The 19,465-nt window shown below is 48.7% G+C and overlaps 3 protein-coding genes across 3 annotated transcripts; 1 reads left to right on the top strand and 2 right to left on the bottom strand.

The window, feature by feature from the left end:
• Window positions 1–1,045: 1,045 nt before the first annotated feature.
• P174DRAFT_516196 (uncharacterized protein) lies at window positions 1,046–2,197 on the bottom strand (the record flags this gene model as incomplete). The annotated part of the gene is made up of 3 exons (XM_024832302.1): window positions 1,046–1,077; window positions 1,259–1,330; window positions 1,357–2,197. The coding sequence occupies 3 exons, from the start codon at window positions 2,195–2,197 to the stop codon at window positions 1,046–1,048; spliced, it is 945 nt and encodes a 314-aa protein (XP_024677589.1).
• Window positions 2,198–7,308: 5,111 nt separating this feature from the next.
• P174DRAFT_455209 (NACHT and TPR domain protein) lies at window positions 7,309–15,878 on the top strand (the record flags this gene model as incomplete). Its single annotated transcript, XM_024829296.1, has 4 exons — window positions 7,309–7,784; window positions 7,841–11,690; window positions 15,405–15,638; window positions 15,688–15,878. Exons 1-4 carry the CDS (start codon window positions 7,416–7,418, stop codon window positions 15,876–15,878), a joined length of 4,644 nt encoding a protein of 1,547 aa, XP_024677588.1. The 5' UTR covers window positions 7,309–7,415.
• A 273-nt stretch (window positions 15,879–16,151) lies between these two features.
• On the bottom strand, window positions 16,152–18,351 carry P174DRAFT_446072 (GMC family oxidoreductase). Its single transcript, XM_024828490.1, has 3 exons — window positions 17,864–18,351; window positions 16,586–17,803; window positions 16,152–16,524 (listed from the first exon to the last, which is right to left on the bottom strand). The coding sequence occupies exons 1-3, from the start codon at window positions 18,204–18,206 to the stop codon at window positions 16,307–16,309; spliced, it is 1,779 nt and encodes a 592-aa protein (XP_024677587.1). The 5' UTR covers window positions 18,207–18,351; the 3' UTR covers window positions 16,152–16,306.
• Between the last annotated feature and the right edge of the window lie 1,114 nt (window positions 18,352–19,465).

Here is a 19,465-nt window from a genome sequence, read left to right as displayed (position 1 = left end):
CGATGCAAGGGAAATGGTAAGGAACACCATCATGGCTTGGTCACAAATCAGTATGACAGATGGCAGGAACCTCTACCTCGGACTGATATCATAATCTGACCGAATAACAACGCCACACGGTTTCAGTTCACTGCTTTTCATTTTCCTGATATTCTCCTGAATTATTTCATTGTTCTCCTTATTATCTTTCTCAACCGGTGCTTTACCCTCTGCTGCCATCAGTGGTGGTAATAATAATGAATCTGGCTTGCACCACTACTCCTAAGGCACTTTTATTCCATCTGCTCTGCAAAACATGTCTTCCATTCCCTGGTTAAATATAGTCTGATCAAGAAAAGCTTTAGTCAGTCAAGGTGGAAGGCTAATGGCATCTATCATGTCACTATCTTCTATCAGAGTTTGGAGGACCCCATTAGTCTAATAACAAAGGGAGCGTCAGAGCCACAGTCTAGGTTGCTGATGATGTTGGATAATTCTTTTTGGTCAGGGTGGTTGCTGGGGTCAGGACCATAACGACTGATGGCGGGCGAGGCTGGGCAAGTCATTTCTTCTTTTAATCTGGAAAGATTGGATCTTGATAATATAACGAGTATTGTAAGCTAATGTGGAGATTGTCAGAATTGATCGTAAGATGACCTAGATTATTGTTTATAGGGAAGAGCAATGACAATGCTGGCATATGATAAGAGTCGTGATCCGGGCGGGTCAAGGCGCGTTTTTAAAACTCGGTGCTCTACTCTACTATCAACCAGATTACAGGTGACCTCACCCTTCGGAGGAGTTCGGGCGTAATACTACTATAGACATTAAGGAATAGCCCCCTTGCGAGGTGCATATACTATGAGTCGATATAGGCATTGACCATGGGCCAGGGGTAATACTAGTTAGTAAAGAGCACTATCTTACTAAGTGCCTAAAGCACCAAGACACTTGCCAGTTCGTGATACTGAATATGAATTCAAATGCTCTGTCGTTCACTAGTATGTGAGGCCTGGTCGATATATGCCGTTGTCAATCTTTAAGAAGAGGCGTAAAAGAGGTAACCTCAAGGATATGCATTTCCTGATAGCCAGCATGCTCCGAGAACCACGAGCGGTGCACTCAGGAAAGAGACCAGAATCGGCCTGCGCCTAACCACGCCAACTATTTCTGTCAAAATCCGTAAATAGGGGTGAAGTAGGAGAATCAGCCCACTACTGATTATTAGACAATCAACGTCACTGTTCGGTTGCCGCAACAATAATTATGTCCTAAACACCTTGGTCCGTCGTGGACAGCCGGCGACGGACGGCGCTGCCGTCAGGGCCGGAGACAATCCAGGTGCCGTCTCCTAGGGCTCGAAGTCATAGTTATCACGCGAGTATGCCTCGAAGCGGCCGCGCGGTGTACCTGTGCGTAGGTCGATGCTATAGTGGCGGTGCCACTCTATATCGTCCTTCTCGCCCGCGATCGTGACGACCGCGATGTCCGCATTGAGGAAGCCGCCGTTCCAGTGCATACGTGCTTCATCATCCCCAAAATACTGGTAGCCAAATGTTTCAACTGGCATCCGCAGTACTACCTCGCCACTAGAAAAGACATGAAAGGCGACGTCTTGCCGGCCATGGTCGACCGTCATGAACCACTGGCCATCGGGCGCCACGTCGACCAAGCAGCGATCGTCCCACCCATAAGAGTGTAAGTCGATGTCATCGCCAGTGAATGCTGCTCGGTATAATTTCACACCATCCTGACCCTCCCCTACATCTAGCAGGATATGCCGTCCGTCGGGATGTAGGGCGAGCTCAGCTCCCTCCCCAACGCTATCTAGCTCTGTCCTAGCGACTTCCTCGCCTGTGTCGGCGCGTAACACGACTAATATATCAGGGCCACGGTCGGCCATGGCGTCGGGGCGATACACCCACACCCAGGCCCCGTCCAGGGAGAACATGCATCTGGGATGACGCAAGTAGCGCTGGATGGAGCGAGGTTCTAGGTCATAGTGCCATAGCACGTCACTGTTCTGGCTGACGCACACCACGCTGTGGTAGGTAGTGTAAACAGCCCGGTCCAGGTTCGGCGCCACCGCATGGTGCAGTTGCTTGTCAGAGCACTCAACCCTGTAGGTCGCCGACGGCTCTAGAGGCCCGTACACACTACCAGAAACATGGTAGGCACGTATCTCCCCATGTAGATAGCGCGTGCTTGTCAGCTTCATATCTGCTGATCATCCCTGACGTGGGCTAATTCGACAGTAAAGCCAACCTTGGATGGCCAGGGAGTCTGGTAACCGAGATCCGAGTGGAATAGACCGTTTTCGCAAAAGAGTTTTGTGTGACTAATGCAGAAGTGGATAACTTAGTTAACTAAGTAAATATCAGGTAGCACTAAATCAACGCTAGACCATCTGGCAGCACTGGTATGGTTCGGCAGCCCAGCCTTCGGGTATAAGCTGACTATGGGGCTTCATAGCGCTTCAAGCCACAAGGTCAAAGCGCTCCAACGGCCAATAATGCTAAATATATCTACATCTCCGTCTCAAACATCTTTACATCTCACTGGATCGTGCTTAGACCTGGCATATAGTAGAGAGCCTGTCTGCCCTAATAGATCGTCCTTTGGACTCCTTTTCCTACTCTCCTCTTGATCCTAAGAATGTAGAAATTCGCCTTCTCACTATCCTACCTGATAGAAATAGAAAGAACCCAGTGAGATATAATTTATAAACTATATTACTAAATAACTCACCCTAGTTTAAGGCTCTCTCTTATGTGTCTGGGGAAATATTATTAAAAAGATAGAAATCCTAATAGACAATATCCTATTTTAGGTGACTATTGGCCATTGGACCTGTAAGGTGCAATGTACCCCATAATACATGAGTTAACAAGGTCATGTTGTAAGACAAGCAGCAACAGGGCATTCTTACTAATGACTGATTAGATTGATCCTGCACTAACACAATTCTAAATAACTAACTCAAATCACTTATGTGCTAACCAAGTGCTCAAGAGCATCCAAATAAGCCGAGAGCAAGTTAAACTAACTTAAGCAAAACATATAGACTTTTCAGCATTTAATAAGTGTCCATTGTCAGTTCAAGCATCATGCATATAATGGGAAGTTACAGCATAGCCTCCAATCCATTGCCAGTAAAGTCAATTCGTATCCGGCTGCCAAGTAAAGAATTAGGTCAAAACATGTTCTTTGCAAGTCGGGGTGGTGTTTATACTGGCCTAAAAAAGAATAGCAAGGAGCTGGCCAGTAAGCAGTAAGTTAAGTTGCGTAGAAAAGGACGCTAAAATCCAAATGCTCGCACCTAGGAGGGGTAAGTATTAACTTTGGGAGACATGCACTCAATTAGTCTGCTCTCTCCAGAGCCTGTAGCCCCTTTTCGAGGTCTGAGTTACTGCCAACTTGTAGAGGCTGTGCGTGGCTTCAGGTCTCCACAATGGCACTCTGATTCAGGCTACTCAAGATACTCCTAGCATACTTGTGGGAAGGCATCCTTTTCTTCTCTAATAGCTGCACTGGAGACATACATCAAACGATTAACTTTAATTGCTTTTTTTTGTTTCCTTAGTCCAGTAAACTTTATACTGGCTCATTAATGATCGCAATTTCATTTACTAAGATAATGGGAGATTTTTTTGAGGGGCTGGTAAGTTGCTGCAAGTTCGAAGTGGGCGCAACCCAAATTTATGTGAAGCAAAGCCAGAAGCTGAAGGGAATATCTGCTCGAGTAACTATAGAAAGGACTCATGGCTGGGCAAGGCTTGACCTCCCACACAACTAACAAATTTGACTACGTAGAGGGCGGAGTTCTCCCGCCACCTCATCTCACCTAGTTCCCTCTGTAATGGGGCCGCCCCTGTGGATTGTGCCAGAGACTTATCTCTCCAGTGATTCTCGAAATGGCCTGACCAATCTTGACCAACGAAGATATGCTGATCTTTTTAGCCCATAAGGACCTAGCGTCTACATTGGCATTTTATATCGAGTGCCTCAGCGTACTTAGATCTCTATAGATTGATTGACGCCAAGGTAGAGTATTCTATAGCCCTGTTGGCATGTATGATAAACCTACAAAGCCCAGGATGTACCACAAGCCTTGTTGGATTGGCCTTTCTGAAGAGTAACCTTAGCTGGACCATGCCCAAGGCGATCGGGACTACTTGCCTAGAACTCAGCGTTCCCAGCTGCCAGTCATTTGAGCCCAGAAGCGACAGCGTTGATGCGATACGCTCAAAAGGACCAGCGCATTCGAACTGTATAGATTATCATACACTCTTCCGTGGACGCCGGCGAAACCAAACCAACCAGGCATGTGAGTATGGACCAGAGACACCGTCTTTTGGTTTACGAGCAGTCGCGGCGCCGTGATATCCTGGCCTCTGGTGGTAGAGAGTCTATCAGGACGTAACGACACACTTCTCAAGTACGTAGTTGTGGTACGCAGGACAAAAGCGGTCTGCATAGAATGTCAGGATCCAGATCGGAGCGAACGTATCATATGGATGGTGCCACTCGTTTCTTTACTCATCTCATGCATGATACTTTGACGTACGAGACTCGAAAGTAATTTTAAGCCACATAGAGGGCGCTAGCGTTCTTTTAGACGGCGACCATCCAGATTGTAACTGTAGCTTGAGACACCCATGCAGAAACCGGTGCTCATTGTTTAGAAATTGAAGTTGCATTCTCTGCACTTTCTCGTCTTCCTAGTTCGGATCAGCAGATGGCTGAACTGCTTTCGTCGGCAGTACCTGGATGAAAATGAGTCCCAGATTGGCCCATCAAATACAACAGCTCCAAACCTGGTCAAACGACAAGACTGGCCTAGCCGAGCGCTGCCTCTATCACAGAAATCATTCCGTTGGATGGTGCGTTGGCGAAAAGCACTGGAGTCTGGTGAAGGGAAGTTGTTGAAAGGCTATAATTTTCCGCTTCAGCTGCTGCCGAAAAAAAAGGCAGCGAAGTAGCAATCGGAACTGTAATGAGAATCAGCCGGGGGAGGAGGGCTTCTTGTTGAGCTTGCAGGGCTATTTTTCCGACTCCGTCACCACTTAATAACGAGACACTTCCGTCAGATTCCTGTGATCACCCCTCTGTCGCCTGGATCATTGGCAGCAGAATATGGGTGATGCGCCGACGGAGCTATGTCACCGGCAATCGTACTTTCTTGTTTGCAACGCCTGTTGCAACGGCTCTTGGCACTTTTACTATACGGACGAGTGCGACGATAAGGTGCAAGTATATAGGATGACGAGGATCTGCTACGTACATTGCAACGTGCCTTATCCTAGCAACGGGGTTCAAAACCTTTCTCGCCTGTCGATGGTCTTGCTCACGTTTCCCAACTCCAAGCTTATCCGGCTAGATCCAAAGAAGATTGTGTTATTTAGTTGGTTTGAGTAGCTTGGGTTTTCTGACCGGCCAAAAAATCCAGGGGAAAGTGGCGGCTTGGTTGGGAATTACATTAGTTGATCGATCTTTGTACTCTTATACGCAAGAGATCAAATTCTAGTTAACTGATAAGCGATATGGGTATTTCTCTGTTCGTTTGCCGGACCCGTAAAACTGCAAGCAAAATGCCTGGCACTCGCAACTCCTACGTCATATCTTGGCCAGTTAACTCTAGTAATGGCAAAATTTTGCCGAACGGCAGAAGAGAGGAAAGCACTATGTTCTCAGCGATAAGAGCTCAAGTTCATAACCAACAAGGGATCAGGATTGCTGCCGTCAGGAGGGTGGGTGGCTCTGCAGCTGGATATTGCTGAGAAACGAAGAAGACAAAATAAGGAGCTGCTGTCCATTTACATCCAACGAGTGGTAAGAGGAATCGCCGGACAATAAGAGCGATGTGGCCCTTTCCAGGACCATGATTAGCTTGATTCCAGAGTGGTATATTTTCACAGTAGATTTGCCGGAGCTAGCATTGTAAAGGGCTTGCCCTACACCTGCGAGGAGGTAGAGGTGGCTTTGTAGTGAGGGCCTCTTGCATAGTGAGATTGATATCTATCCGTATCGGTGTACACTCAAACTTGGATCCGTCGTGATGTCCAGTTGATGTAACAAGAATAGCAAACGGCGTCGACAAACGGACCACGACGCGAACCTCTGGTATGGGACTGTTACCGTGGAGGGCAGCCATTCATCTCCGTCCGTCTTCGTTAATACTGCTCGATCCTCGGCCGGTATTTTCTGCCATAAGTACGGTCTTGTTAGAACAAATGGACCCAACCCTATATTGGGAGCACATACCGTATTTCTCTGAGCAGCAGGGTATGCAGCTTATTGAAATGCCTCGAAAGCCTGTAGGAACTAGAAAGTCGTTGACGGGCATGTAGTGACTGGACATACGTGACTTTTCCGATCGTCCTCTACGCACGAAGAAATATACTCTTTTCGAAAATGGCTGGATAGTAGACGAGAACTGAGGAATTTCTGGCGACAGGAATTAAATGGACAATGGTGACGCTTTTTGCTGCATGATCCATTGGTCCTGTCACTTCTAACTATGGGCATCAGGACACATTTCGCAGCTACGCGCACGCTGCCAGCATATTGTAATCGGCTATTCGGGGGAGCGTCTAAGAATTGAATGTCCGGATTCCGAGGCGGGGTAGCAAGGACAGTCACTAGAGGGGCGTTGCGATGACCGCTTTCGGGATTCAGAGGAAGTCAATGGACATTTCAGGAGAGGACATTGTCAGTAGACGCTGGGAAAGCTGAGAGATAACGATGTCATTTTGGATCCAGCTTAGTTGATATTGGAGAATTGAGCCTCGCGGGGATGGCAAGGGTGTGATCTACTCTGGAACTCGTGTACCACTACGGCAGCGCACACAACCCCGTGAACGAGTACCGCATCGCGCTACTCAAACCAACATAATCATGAACTCCGCCGTTTGCCTGGTTCGCACTCGATGGCCCGCCGCGGGAGTCCCGCCAATGGCAGATGACAGATCAATTTGACACAGTTTAACTGGAGGGCTTAATTCTGGTACTCTTGCAGCCCGAAGGATTCAGAGAGCATTTGAGCCTTCAAAGTCTCTCTTGTCCTTCAGCCGGACAGCCTAATTCCCAACCCCGCCTTGGCGTCTCACGTCGTCTCACCATTCCCCACAACGGCGACCAGTTGAAAACGCAGAGCTGAATGCTATCAACCTTTAGAACGTCTCATGGAGACCGCCACCGAGTTTGGGCCCCGCAGTCGTCTTTCTCCTACAGAGCTTACGCACAAATGGACTTGCAAATAAAGCCCACCGTTGCACCAAGCAGTCAGTATCCCGCAGTCAGTATCCCGCCTACTGCTCGCTGGTCTACGCGAGTTAACCTCAAATAAGGCGTGGTTGCACAAAGTGAGAGTGTCGCTGTGTCAAGCTTGGAATAGCTTCGGTTCACCATATGCCAAGGCACGGAATTCTGTAAACATGTCCATCCAAGATAGCCAGATTCCCGCCCTCTATACGCGTGCAATCGAGAAGTACAGAGAGATCACCAACGAGGATTTCGACGTCGCTTTCCTTAACAAACTCCGGAATGTGGACGACCTGGTCAGAGAAATCGATGAGCAAAATAACTCCTTTAGCGGCTATCGCCGCAAACGCAGCCTCATCTTCGATGCGCTGCAGGCTGTACTGGTTCCCGTCCAGCTATTTAGCAATCTGGCTGCGGGAGGCGCATCCATGGCCTTCCCTCCTAGTAGCCTTGTTTTTGGCGCCGCCACTTACCTGATATCGGCGGCCAAAGGGGTGTCGAGCTCGTACGACGCAATCCAGTATCTAATGCAGAGCCTCAAGGTAGTCTATAGCCTCAAACCGGCTCCGTACCCAGTACTAATACTTTCCAACCTTAGGATTTTACCATTCGGTTGAAAGCCTACAGTCAAGAACACATGTCGCAAGATCTCAGCGACAAGCTCAGTGACATCCTTGTCACATTGTTAGAGATCTTTGCCCTCTCAACGAAAGCTATTAAACGTGGGAGGCTGCTTAGGTTCACGCGCAACGTCCTGCTGGGCAATGACGACACCATCGCAGCGGCGGTGGGAAAATTGGATAGACTAACCAAGGTTGAAGCGGGTCTTGTGGGTGCGGAGACGCTGACTGAGGCCAAGCGCACTGGCCGCATGGTGGATGGTTTGCAGACTACCGTCATAACGACAAATGCCACGGTACGGGAGACGGGGATGGCAGTTAATCAGATGACTGTGCAGGTCACTGAGGTGCATGAGATGTTGGATAGTCTTCTGATCGCTGTAAACGACAATGATGAGAAGCATTGGGCGTTAGCAAAGTCGCACCAGGACCCGCTGAGACACGTCCTGCGGCCATCTGTAAAGGATTGCGCCCAAGACTGGTATGACAAGATTAGCAAGACCCGCGTGCCCGGTACGGGCGACTGGATCCACTGTGAGGACGCATTCAATGGCTGGATAAATAAAGAATACCCATCAGTCTTCATATCCGGCAACCCCGGCGCAGGTAAATCATATCTCTCCTCAAAGATTATCGCCTTCCTGAAAGACCAGTACCCACAGGGGGTGCAACATCCCTCAAATGTCTCTGTGGGCTACTTCTTCTTCAAGAACGATAACCCCGACACAAGGTCATTTCACCAGGCACTGCGTGATGTCGCGTATCAGATCAGCAAGAATGATCCGGTGTATGAAAAGTACCTTACGACGGTGGGCGACTATGGACGCGTCAGCACCCTGGAGAGTGCCTGGCGCATCCTGTTCTTCGACTTCTTTTTGAACAAGGGGTCAATCTCCAGTAGCGTGTTTATCATCTTTGATGCTGTGGACGAAGCCTTCGAACAGGAGCGCTTAAACTTCCTTAACCTAGCTAAAGACATCCTCAGCGCCACTAATCGCGGCCGAATGCAACTGGCCATGGTTGGACGGCCCCATATTAGTGACCAGCTGGTGGAATCGCTAGAGACCGACATTCCAACGATCTATGTGACGACACAGAAGAATTCCGGCGATATTGATCGTTATATCAAGACCAGCATCCAAAAATCAGTCATTCTCCGACGTGTCTCGCCGGCCCTGCGGAAGGAAATTACAGAAAAGCTGTCGGCAGGCGCTGAGGGCATGTTTTTATGGGTCAATCTCATGCTGCAAGAGCTGGTCAAGAAGCGGAATGAATCCAGTATCCGTAAGAGCCTAGACGAGGCGCCTAAAGGTTTGAAAGATATGATGCGCCATGTCCTGATGAGCTTTTCTTCCAGTCTAAATAATGAAGAGTTGGAATACTTAAATGAGCTCTTACTCTGGACTACCTGTGCCCTTCGCCCTCTGACCCTTGGTGAGGTCGAGGCGATCCTTGAGTTAATGTCTCCCGAGGGGGACGGCATGATCTATCTTGAAGGTGCTCTCCGCAAGCAGTTTGCTGCCTTCTTCAATCTCCACCGAGAAGACGGTCTGACGACGACAGAACTTCAGGCCATGACTGCAGCCGCGGATGAGGAATCGGACGACGAAGGAGATGTCGGTGAGAAGCCCGTTGGGGACAACGACGCATTCGAAGATGTCGAGAATTTCTCAGACTTTGATTCCAATAAAAAGTCTACTACGCTGACCTTCTGTCATGCGTCCTTGGGTGACTTTTTCCGTGACCGGAGTGAGGGCAAGGTCGCTGCTGGTGAGGATAAGTTGGCTGTTGGCGTTGTCTACAACGATGCAAAAGCGCACGTTCTCAGAACCTGCCTCAAAGTTCTCACCGATACCGGGTTTGCCCAGAGGGCAAAGGAACCTTACCTGATGCGCGCCTATGCTGCGACGGGCTGGGTGCAATATCTTCACGAGGTCCAGCCGTGGGAGGCTTCGTCTGCTGACAAGCAAGAGATTGCCAGCATGCTGGCGAAGATGTTTGGACAGGAGGAGTACATGGAGGAATGGGTGGGACGGAAGAGTTGGGTTTCTTCCAGCGACAACCTCAGAGCCATCCGAAGCTGGTGGGAAGATCCGGAGGTCGTCAAATTGCTTCCTGTAGAGGAGGCAGAATTTATCAGTTCTACCCACAATATCCCACGAGAGACATTCAAGCCCATCGCCCGATTCTGTGCCAGAAAATGGTTGAATGAAGGCGACTGGTGGCCCAGCGCCCCATGTGCGATGATCATCGCTTATTTGAAGTTTCAAGACGGCATTGAGTGGGATTTTCTGGGCCAGTTCGACCCGACAGCAGCGGAGATTGGCCGGGCGGCTGAATGGGCAGAGTTGGAGAAGACATCTCGCTGGTACCAGCGGGTTGCAATCGTGCTGCGCCAGACAAACCACATTGACGAGGCTCTGTGCCACTTTCAACAGGCGATCGACCTGGACCCGAATAATTGGATAGCCAAAGCAGGCATGGCGATAGCATACAAGGAGAAAAAAGAATGGCAGAAGGCTCTGGAGCTGGATACACAAGTAGAAGCACATTTGGAAGAGCGGTTGGTTGAAGACGTTGATGACCCGGAGCAAAAGCTCATGCTGGTGGCAGATCTGCACGTAATAAGGGATCGCATGGGCGGCTGCTACCGCGAGCTGGGTGAGCCAGAAAAGCAATATCATGCCTTGAAAAAGGCCCTGGACGCCAGGCCATTCTGTAATGTGTGCATCTACAGAATCCTGCGTTTCGAAAACAGCACGCAGCGATACAAAGAGACAATTTCTTTCCTGCAAGAGCTTTCCAACAGCAAAGTCCCTGACAAGGACCACCATCGCCTGACCGAGGTGCTCTGGAACAACCCCTACTCCGACGGGAATTTCTTCGAGTTCTTCGCGGGAGCGGTGCGGGCCACCGACAACGTTGACTTTATGATCCGATCCTACCGCGACGCGGCTCGGGCTGCACGGAGGATATCCATGACCGTGGTGGCTGCACATCTGGATCTGTCGCTTGCCCGCATCTACTTCGAGATCTCGCAAGAGAAGGATAAGGCGACGGGGCGGTGGGAGAAAATCCTCAACATGTATAGCTCGGCCAAGGAAGAGGGGGAAATCGGCATGGCTAAAGTGATCGCTTCCTCCAACCTAGCTCGTCTCTGGCTTTGCAACGCCGTTGAGGCCGGGGTAGGGTCCGCCACAGCAGAGGAGTACGTGAGCCGGCTGGAGCAGTTGGTACGACGCTACAAGAGCGAGGACACGTCGGACCTATGGGTTATCTCTCGGGCTCGTGCAATTGCGCTGGGAGTGTGGTATCGCTTGACTGGGCGACACGACGAGGCGCGGATGCTGTTTGCCCCCTCTGTCAAACGGGCCGTGCAGATACTGTCCGACGACGATCCGGCGAACGACAACGATGGACTCAGTGATCTACGGAATGCTCTCCTTGCTGCCGGCGATATCAAGAATGTCCTTGCTGCTTCCTATGCACTCGGGACTTATGTGGATGAAGACTACCCTCGAAATTGGACACGCGAGGACGTCTCTGATCTTAGTTGGTACTACCTCTGTGATGGACCCTGCCGGAAAGTATCGTTAGTCTTGGACGACTTTTCCCTGTGTCCGATCTGCTTCGATACGGGGTTCTGCGGTGAATGCACCGGACTCTTGCGGACGGGGGCCGTACCATTCGGAAAATGCAGTCCTACTCATGTCAAGAATTTCGTGTACATTCCTCCTAGGCCGCAAAGGGTGGAGCCGAACCGAGTTCTAGTCGACGGACAAACCTTAACCTATGAAGAATGGCTAGCGTTGTTGAAGGGGGAGTGGGGTATATCACAATGACAAGGGTAAATTGAAGTTGACATTGATTGCCTACAGAACGATACTTGTTTGTCAGCCACTTCCGCAGTCTGGTGTCTAGAATGGCCTTCAAGAATAAGTAATCCCTTTGCGCCAGCTGAATGCCCCCTTGAGTGTGGCTCAAATACCTCCTTAAAACACAGAGAAGATCAGCATGCAGGAATCGACCACCCTGACAATGTTCCCCCTATTCGGCGCCCTCAAAGCACTTAGAAACATTCATTTTCTCCCGGCCGCAAAGGTGTATCTGACTACCGGTGGCAGCAGGATTTATATGTTGAACCTGGCCTTCGGTTATTCCGTCTTGATCCGCATGTTCGATCGTGGCCTCGGACGTAGCGCTAAGAATTCGCTCGTTGGGAGCATCGGAACGTGTCATGGATATGAGTTGAGAAACATTCACCCGATCAGCATAGCGTATAAAATGTATCAGCTGTTCTAGAAAGCTTTTGTAATATTGAAGCTCTGCTCATGTCGTCTGCTTGGTTGGGGTGTGGTGGATGGTCCGCTTCCCTCCGCCATATCACGCTGCAGAAACTCTAGTACAAACATGCGGCGGAAGGTTGAGAGCTGGGGAGAATGAGGAGGCATATAGACTATATTACTAGTATGATGCTTTCTGATGTAGCGTGTTGCCAGAACTTTCCACGCCACAGGCACGGTATACTGTAATACTTGAGCTCCCTTGTAAGGGAATTATTCCCCGCTTCTTACTAAGTCATACATCGAAAAGAGATCGTTTCGGTGAGCTTCTGCGAATGTAGCAAATTATGATCATACCACTGGGCATAGATAGCTCCGCTGCGGCGCCCTTGGAACTATACGTTTGTATTCAAATAGTGAATACTGAGAGGTCCTCGCCAATATTACTCTTGGCTGGTTAGTTGGTTGATATTATTTACCCTGACCCCTCGCAAAAGAGCGATATGCAGGCTACCACAACTATATATATCCTGGGTACGTACATGTAGAGTATTCAACTTCCCGAAAATGAACTTAGAGCCTCATCAGGGCCTGCCATGGCCTAATTACTATTCCTAGAGTTAGGCTGCCCTTGTGGCACGTGACTCCAAAACCACTGTGATGCCTCAGTGAAGTCTAGCACAGCTGCGACTGTCCTAGCCCATGAGATGGTGTCTGGTTTACATTTCTTACCTTTGGTTAAGCCTCACTTAAGATGCTACTAAAGGCATCTGCTACTTCACACTGTAACTTCCTTTAAATATCCCTTAAATCTGGATAGTCCACTAGCATATATATGACTGTTTCTTGCACGCTGCATGTGCACTTATTATCGTCACGGAAGCTAAAGATCTTTGTATAGGTGGATAACTAGTTATGGCCTGTGCATAGCTGTGTTAATAGGTATGCCTAGTTCCTGGGTAGGCTCCTGTATAGCCTTCTTGTGTAGGTTGCAGGCAGGGTACTATTAATCTTCCATAGGTGACTGCCTTTGGTGGATGACCCCCATTCCTGCTTCCACTGACTAAGGATATTACTGCGGAGGCGTGCACTCTCTGTTAAGTGTAGCAGGCGGAAGGGGTGGGTTTTGCCTGGGTGTGCAGTGTTTTTAGCTAGTTAATCTACAGTGTTGTTTCCTGGGTTGTTATAATGCCCTGGCACCCATTACAGGCAGAGTGTGATTCCTATGGCTTGGAACTCTGCAGCAGCCAGGGAAGATACTACTATAACAATGCTGGCGGCATGAATGTTTAGGATGCTTATGGCACTAGCAGCAGTATTTAATCTAGATATCTGTTAACTGGATGCAACTAATGCTTTCATTAACAGCTTCTTAGATGAAGAGGTATATACCCAGATGGCAGCTGGATACTCTGAATAAGGCTATGTTTAGCAGCTGGATTGAGCCCTCTACAGCCTATGCAGGTCACCCCATTTATAGCAGCAATAGCTGACTGGAACTCTTAAAGCTCTGGGGTTCTGCCCTGTTAATGAAGATACATGCCTCTATACTAATGATAAGATGATTATTATGGTGTTTGTTGATGATGTACTATTTCTCTACTGAAGAGAATTGAAATTATATGCAGATTAGGTGATTGCTGGCCTATGAGCTAAGTATGATTTCTGTGATTTAGGAGATGCCAGCACCTTTCTAGGCATCTAGATCTGGTGTGATAGGGCTAATTAAACACTCTGGCTCAACCAGGCGGCATACATTGATAAGATGGTGGATTGATATCATCTATAAATAAGCAACCTGCTGGCTACACCTGTGTCAGGCGAACCTCTCACTAAATTTAATGGGCAAGCTAGCTTTGAGGTTATCTATGAGTATTAACAAAAGACAGGCTCATGCATGTACCCTGTGGTGATCACTAGGCTAGATATTACTAAGATAACATTAAATCTATTAGAACATCTTACCAACCCTTCGCTGAAGCATATGGAATTAGTTAACTGGGTGATCTAATACCTTCAAGGGACCTGGAACCATTCTATAAGATATACTATTAAATACTGTGGCGGAGAGGTCTATGCAGTAGCTAGTAATGCTGCTTATAGTGATTATTTAGATTATAAGAGCTTGGAAGGCTATATTTGCCTACTATATGGAGGAGCTATTAATTAGAAGGCAGGGAAGCAGGAGATAGTCACCACATCTACTACTAAGGCTGAATTGCTAGCTATATCAGCAGCCGCGAAGAATATCTATTGGTGGAAGTGATTGTTCTTATTAATTAGATTTAATCTAGAGCATCAAATCTCCATCTTATGTAATAATCTATAGACAGTAGATCTGCTCACTAGTGATGAGCCAAAGGTATGCATAAAGCTTAGGCATGTTAATATCCACCAGCACTGGCTATGGCAAGAAGTTCAGGCTGGCTATGTTTCCATTTAATGGATTAAGATAAGTAAGATGCCTGTAGATGGCCTTATAAAGTTACTCCTGTGCTAGAAGCACTATGAATTCATGAGGTAGATTGGCCTTGTTGATCTGGACTAAGATTGATTGATTTGATTAAAAATTAACATCAGATGAATGAGATAGACGCTCTTAATGCCAGCCATCTATCTTGCCTTCCTAATTAGGAAGTATCAAAAGTTTATTTAACATCTACAGCACTAGATTGCAAATGTTAGATTCAGCTTCGCGATGCCTGCTTACCTGGGGGGGTGTGTTAACCATATCTTACCACTATTGAATCTGGAGAGTATCGGATATTGATATTTAACTGAATTCTGGCTGGGCCAATCAGATTGCTGGATTCTACTATGGATTCAACTCGCCGGATTAAGAAGATTTTACAGAGTTTTTATTTAGTCGATTATAAGTAGTTAGTTAGATATCTAGATTGCCAGAAATCAGACCTTCATTCATCCCGAATCATACCGTTTACTAGCGATTACCATAGATTCGCTATCAACGGGGATCGGTTGACAGAAAGAGACCTGTTATGTCCAAGGATTATATTCTGCAATATCAGATTAGTAGCTGTATGCAGTACCAAGTACCTACCTACACCTTCAACCAAAGACTGTTTACCATGCAGTAAGAGGTCAAATATACATTGTATACAATTTAGAATTAGTAGTTAACCCAATCCCACACAAACCTCGGCATCTCCAGTCCAAGCATATCCATATCCTCCCCAACTAAGTACCTCTACATACATACCCAGCGACTTCACACTCCCATCCCTAAAAAAAAAAAAAGGAAATCCTACGACTGGGACAACTACCTCGACTTCATCCGCGAAGTTCCCGTCCGTCCCACGCACAACTCCCGGGATCAACTCCGACGGGGCGTGTGTCGCGGCGGGCGAGTCAGAGACAGGGGGAGAGGAGCCCCCACACCAAGTCCTCTTCGTACAGCTGGGCACAGGCCTCAACGGGTCCACGGATACCGTGCACGGCGGGGTGCTGGCGTCGCTGGTGGACGAGGCGCTGAGTACGTGTGTTGAGGCGGTGCCCTGCGAAGTATACTGACAATTTGCCAGAGAATCGCCCACTCGAAGCAGAGCGAAGGGAACAAAACTGTGCATTTTCTGCAGACCTGGGTGCTTCCCTGGAAGACGAACTCAAGCCGCAGTACCACAACAAGTCGTTCAGCGAAGAGGCCAAGCGCAAGGCATTCGTTCCGATTCTATCACCACTGGCGGCGGGTCCTGAGGCCACCGCCGCGCAGTAGGGAGTGGCCATTCCGAAGATCCCAGACACAATTCCCATCCATGCGGACTTGCCGTGATTGCGGAGATTGTCGCGCGTGTGTCGACGTTTAGTTGGACCGTTCGTGCGGGAGACATTGTCAGTAGCCGAAAGAAGCGAAATGCCGATGTCCACCTACCAATGTCTAAGAATGGAAAGGCCAAGATGAGGCTGAGGCTGAGGTTATTGTTCTGGATAGCGACTAAGATGGTGTGTATTTGTGTAGTTAATAGTATATCAAGCATTTGTATGGCATAACGTATGAAGTTTGTTATTTTACATGACTATAATAGATTCTTGAAATGTGAACAAGACGGACTTAATTGTACAAGATTCTTTCATTGAAGAGCGAGAGGTACCTTCTATGCACCCACCCATCGATAGTAACACAACGTCCCCTTCGAGATCTGTCTAACGACGAGCAGCGTCTTCCTTGATGAAATCCGCTGCCCGTTCGGCCACAGCGTATAGGGTGCTCACTAGATGGCCGCAGACTTGGAATGGAAGCACGGAGGCATCTACGACTCTGACGTTCGTAGTGCCGTACACACTCAGGCGCTCGTTCACGACACCGCCAATTTTACGAGGCATCATGGCAGCAGTGCCAACGGGATGGAAGTTAGAACGATCTAGGCCGTTTGTCAGGATTCTGTACCCGCATACCACTCCGGGAATGCATCGGAAACTTACAGTTGTGATCAAAGACCCATTCTTTCCAGCTCTGCTCAGAAGCGTTCCGAGGAAGGGCACCATAGCCAGGAATGGACTCCTTGACGATGCTGCTGAGAGGGTAGGTCTCGAACGCGCGGCGAATATACTTTGCAACGGCGACGTAGCTTTTCGCGTCCCAGTCGAGCATGAAATAATTGGGGTTGATGACAGGGAACTGGAGCGGGTCTGAGGAACCAATGTGAACACTTCCACGAGCGAAGGGAAGAAGGGCCCAGAACTCCACAGACACTGACTTCGCGCCGCCCGGGTAGCTCAGGACTTCTGCGATTGGAACCCTGCCCTTGAAAATAAGATCATACTGGACCTCGAAGAGACGCTCAAGATCGGAAGCCTTCATAATGTTTCCATTGGCCTTGGCTGTGTCGGCTGCGTATTGCTTCAGATTGGCACGGATCTGTTTGGCAACCGACGCTGCTTCATGACCAAAGACATCATAGACATCGGGGTAGGAGACTGTCTTGCTTCCGGAGATGGAAATGTTGCTCGAAGCAGCCATATGGCTATTCACCTGGTCCTGAAGGTTCTCGCCGACAGTAGGAAGGTCAACTTGAACGGGGATGTTGAACTTTTCAAGAACGCTAGGGTTGCCAATTCCGGAAAGTTCAAGGATAGCCGGGGACTTCAAGGCACCGGCGGAGACAATGACTTCCTTCTGAACGCCAATAACTCTGACGGTACCGTTCCTGGATGTGATTTCAACACCCCTGGCGGTGACGTGGCCATCATGGGCCTCGTTCTCCCACATAATCCGGTTGGCAAAAGTGTTGAGCAGGACGTACAAGTTAGGCCGGGACTGGTAGGGCCAGTAGTATGCACGAGCGGCATCTTCACGAACATACTCCTCAAGATTGACGGTGGAGGGGTACATGTTGAAGCCGCGCATCTTTCCACCATTAACATCCTCAGTCCATGGAAGTCCCATGCCCTGGAAGGTACGGTTGAGATAGGTGGTCAGGTTGTTGGACTCGATGTTACTGAAGGCAACGTCAAGGGGACCGCCCTGGCCGTGGGATCCAGGGTGATACGACGCTCCAAGAGCGGCCTGAGATTTGGTTGGGATGGTGAAGTTCTCGCTCTTGCGATAGTAAGGGAACAATTTCTTCCACGTCCATCCGGAGTTCCCGATGGTTTCCCAGGAGTCAATCTGGACATCCTCAGCGCGCGTATAAGCCATGCCTGTGGATAAGAGACAATTTGTTAGTTACGTCAGGTGAACTCGCGGGCTATTATACAAACCATTTATAGTGCTAGTTCCACCAAGGGCCTTCCCGGCTCGAAGCACCTGACTGAGGTTTCCTCCATATGGCTGATTGACGGACTGGTATTGCCAGTCAATGTCTGTCCCAAATGCAAGTCCGTAACCATCCACGTTTGTGACATTTGGATTGTTCTGGACCGAGCCGCCGGCCTCAAGAATGAGCACGTTCACGCTGGGATCCTCCGATAGACGATTTGCGACAGCCAAACCACTGGTACCACCTCCAATGACGATATAATCATATTTTGGAGACGTGGAATTGGAAAAAGGTGCCGCCACTGCAAGGGACAGGGCGCTGAGGAATGAGAGCTTTCCCAACATGGTTTGTACAGGTGGTGAAGTGACCCTTAAAGTCTGACAGAACTGTGTGGTAGCATGCATTCATATATACTTCAGGGTCCCTCCATACCCTCGACAGGGCAGGGATCAGTTTCATAATCATTTGTCAGCGGATCCCTCATTTAGGAAGGGATCCCTGTCCCACAGTAATGGTTGGAAACGCACCCTAAGTTTAAATTACCTCGATGGTCCAACTGGATGGACCGCTTGTCACTAGCAGTCTGCATTCCTCTGCTGTCGCTGCTGACTTCGTGCGTATGACACCATGTGGCGACATCTGTCGGTAAATTGTATGTAGCACCGCCCTTCTCCGTATGATATTGCCAAAATTCTGCATCTAGAGTCCCTACAGAGCCGTAGCGACATGAGACTGTACTAAAACGGGAGAATTTTCCCCACCCGCAGATTCACCGGGAAATGATCCACTTCTTCCTTCAGATGGACTCTCGGCATGCCGACCAGGGCTGTCATTCGTAGATTGTCCGGAGCCTGGCCGTGATTACAGAATCTTACTCATGGACGATTTAGATTATTCAGCAATGGTGAGGCCGCTGAGCGGAAATTTTCCGATGATTTCCCGCGTGCTCCGCCTGAGAGCCGTACCAGGGTCTGCGAGATGTTTCAGCGGACACTCTTCTCGAAACAGGTGACCAGTGGGGCAATGCTGATCACACAGAGAATTTCGCAACGTTCTTCTTCAGTTTCGCTATTTCCGGGATAGAGTAATGAAGATCATCCGTGAATCCCAGTTTTCAAACATTGATTGATTAGATCAACAGCGCAGCGATGACGAGATAAGGTATGGAAATACAAGGAATAGGGCGTCATCTGACGTCCCTTAAGGTTCAGGAATGTTTCGACTAGTTTTCCTACGGTAAAGTTGGTATCATCGTCTGAACACAGCAGCTGGGTGGTGCCATCAAAACATTCAGCGTATGATATTCAAAAGTCGTTTGTCTGGCTGGGACGATTCAGGGCAGTGCAGCGTAGGGGGTTGTTCAAGGAAGGCTGAAGGTCAGCTTAGCAAGGCGCTAAACCCAATAGAAAAAAAGCAAGAGTTTACCTTATCAGATGTAGAATAAGCACGTATCTCACATAATGAAAAGTATGGGACACTTGGGGAGAGCACCTACTTACCTACTTACTAGATTTCGCCTCGGCTACTCGTGACTAAGTGACTTTCCCAGGCTCGGCAATTTAAAATCATGCTCGAACATGGCTAGATACAAGTTTGTCATATA

Source organism: Aspergillus novofumigatus (genome assembly GCF_002847465.1).
Source record: "Aspergillus novofumigatus IBT 16806 chromosome Unknown P174scaffold_11, whole genome shotgun sequence".
NCBI lineage: Eukaryota > Fungi > Ascomycota > Eurotiomycetes > Eurotiales > Aspergillaceae > Aspergillus > Aspergillus novofumigatus.
The sequence above is the reverse complement of the archived record's forward strand: the minus strand, read 5'-3'. Positions and strand labels throughout refer to the sequence as shown.

What these genes read in the sequence shown, in the direction of transcription:
- P174DRAFT_446072 (XM_024828490.1), bottom strand. Translation starts at nt 18,206, where the DNA reads ATGTTGGGAAAGCTCTCATTCCTCAGCGCCCTGTCCCTTGCAGTGGCG. An exon ending in TGGAACTAGCACTATAAATG is followed by an intron (nt 17,804 to 17,863) that starts GTTTGTATAATA and finishes TCTTATCCACAG; the next exon opens with GCATGGCTTATACGCGCGCT. An exon ending in ATGGGTCTTTGATCACAACT is followed by an intron (nt 16,525 to 16,585) that starts GTAAGTTTCCGA and finishes CAAACGGCCTAG; the next exon opens with ATCGTTCTAACTTCCATCCC.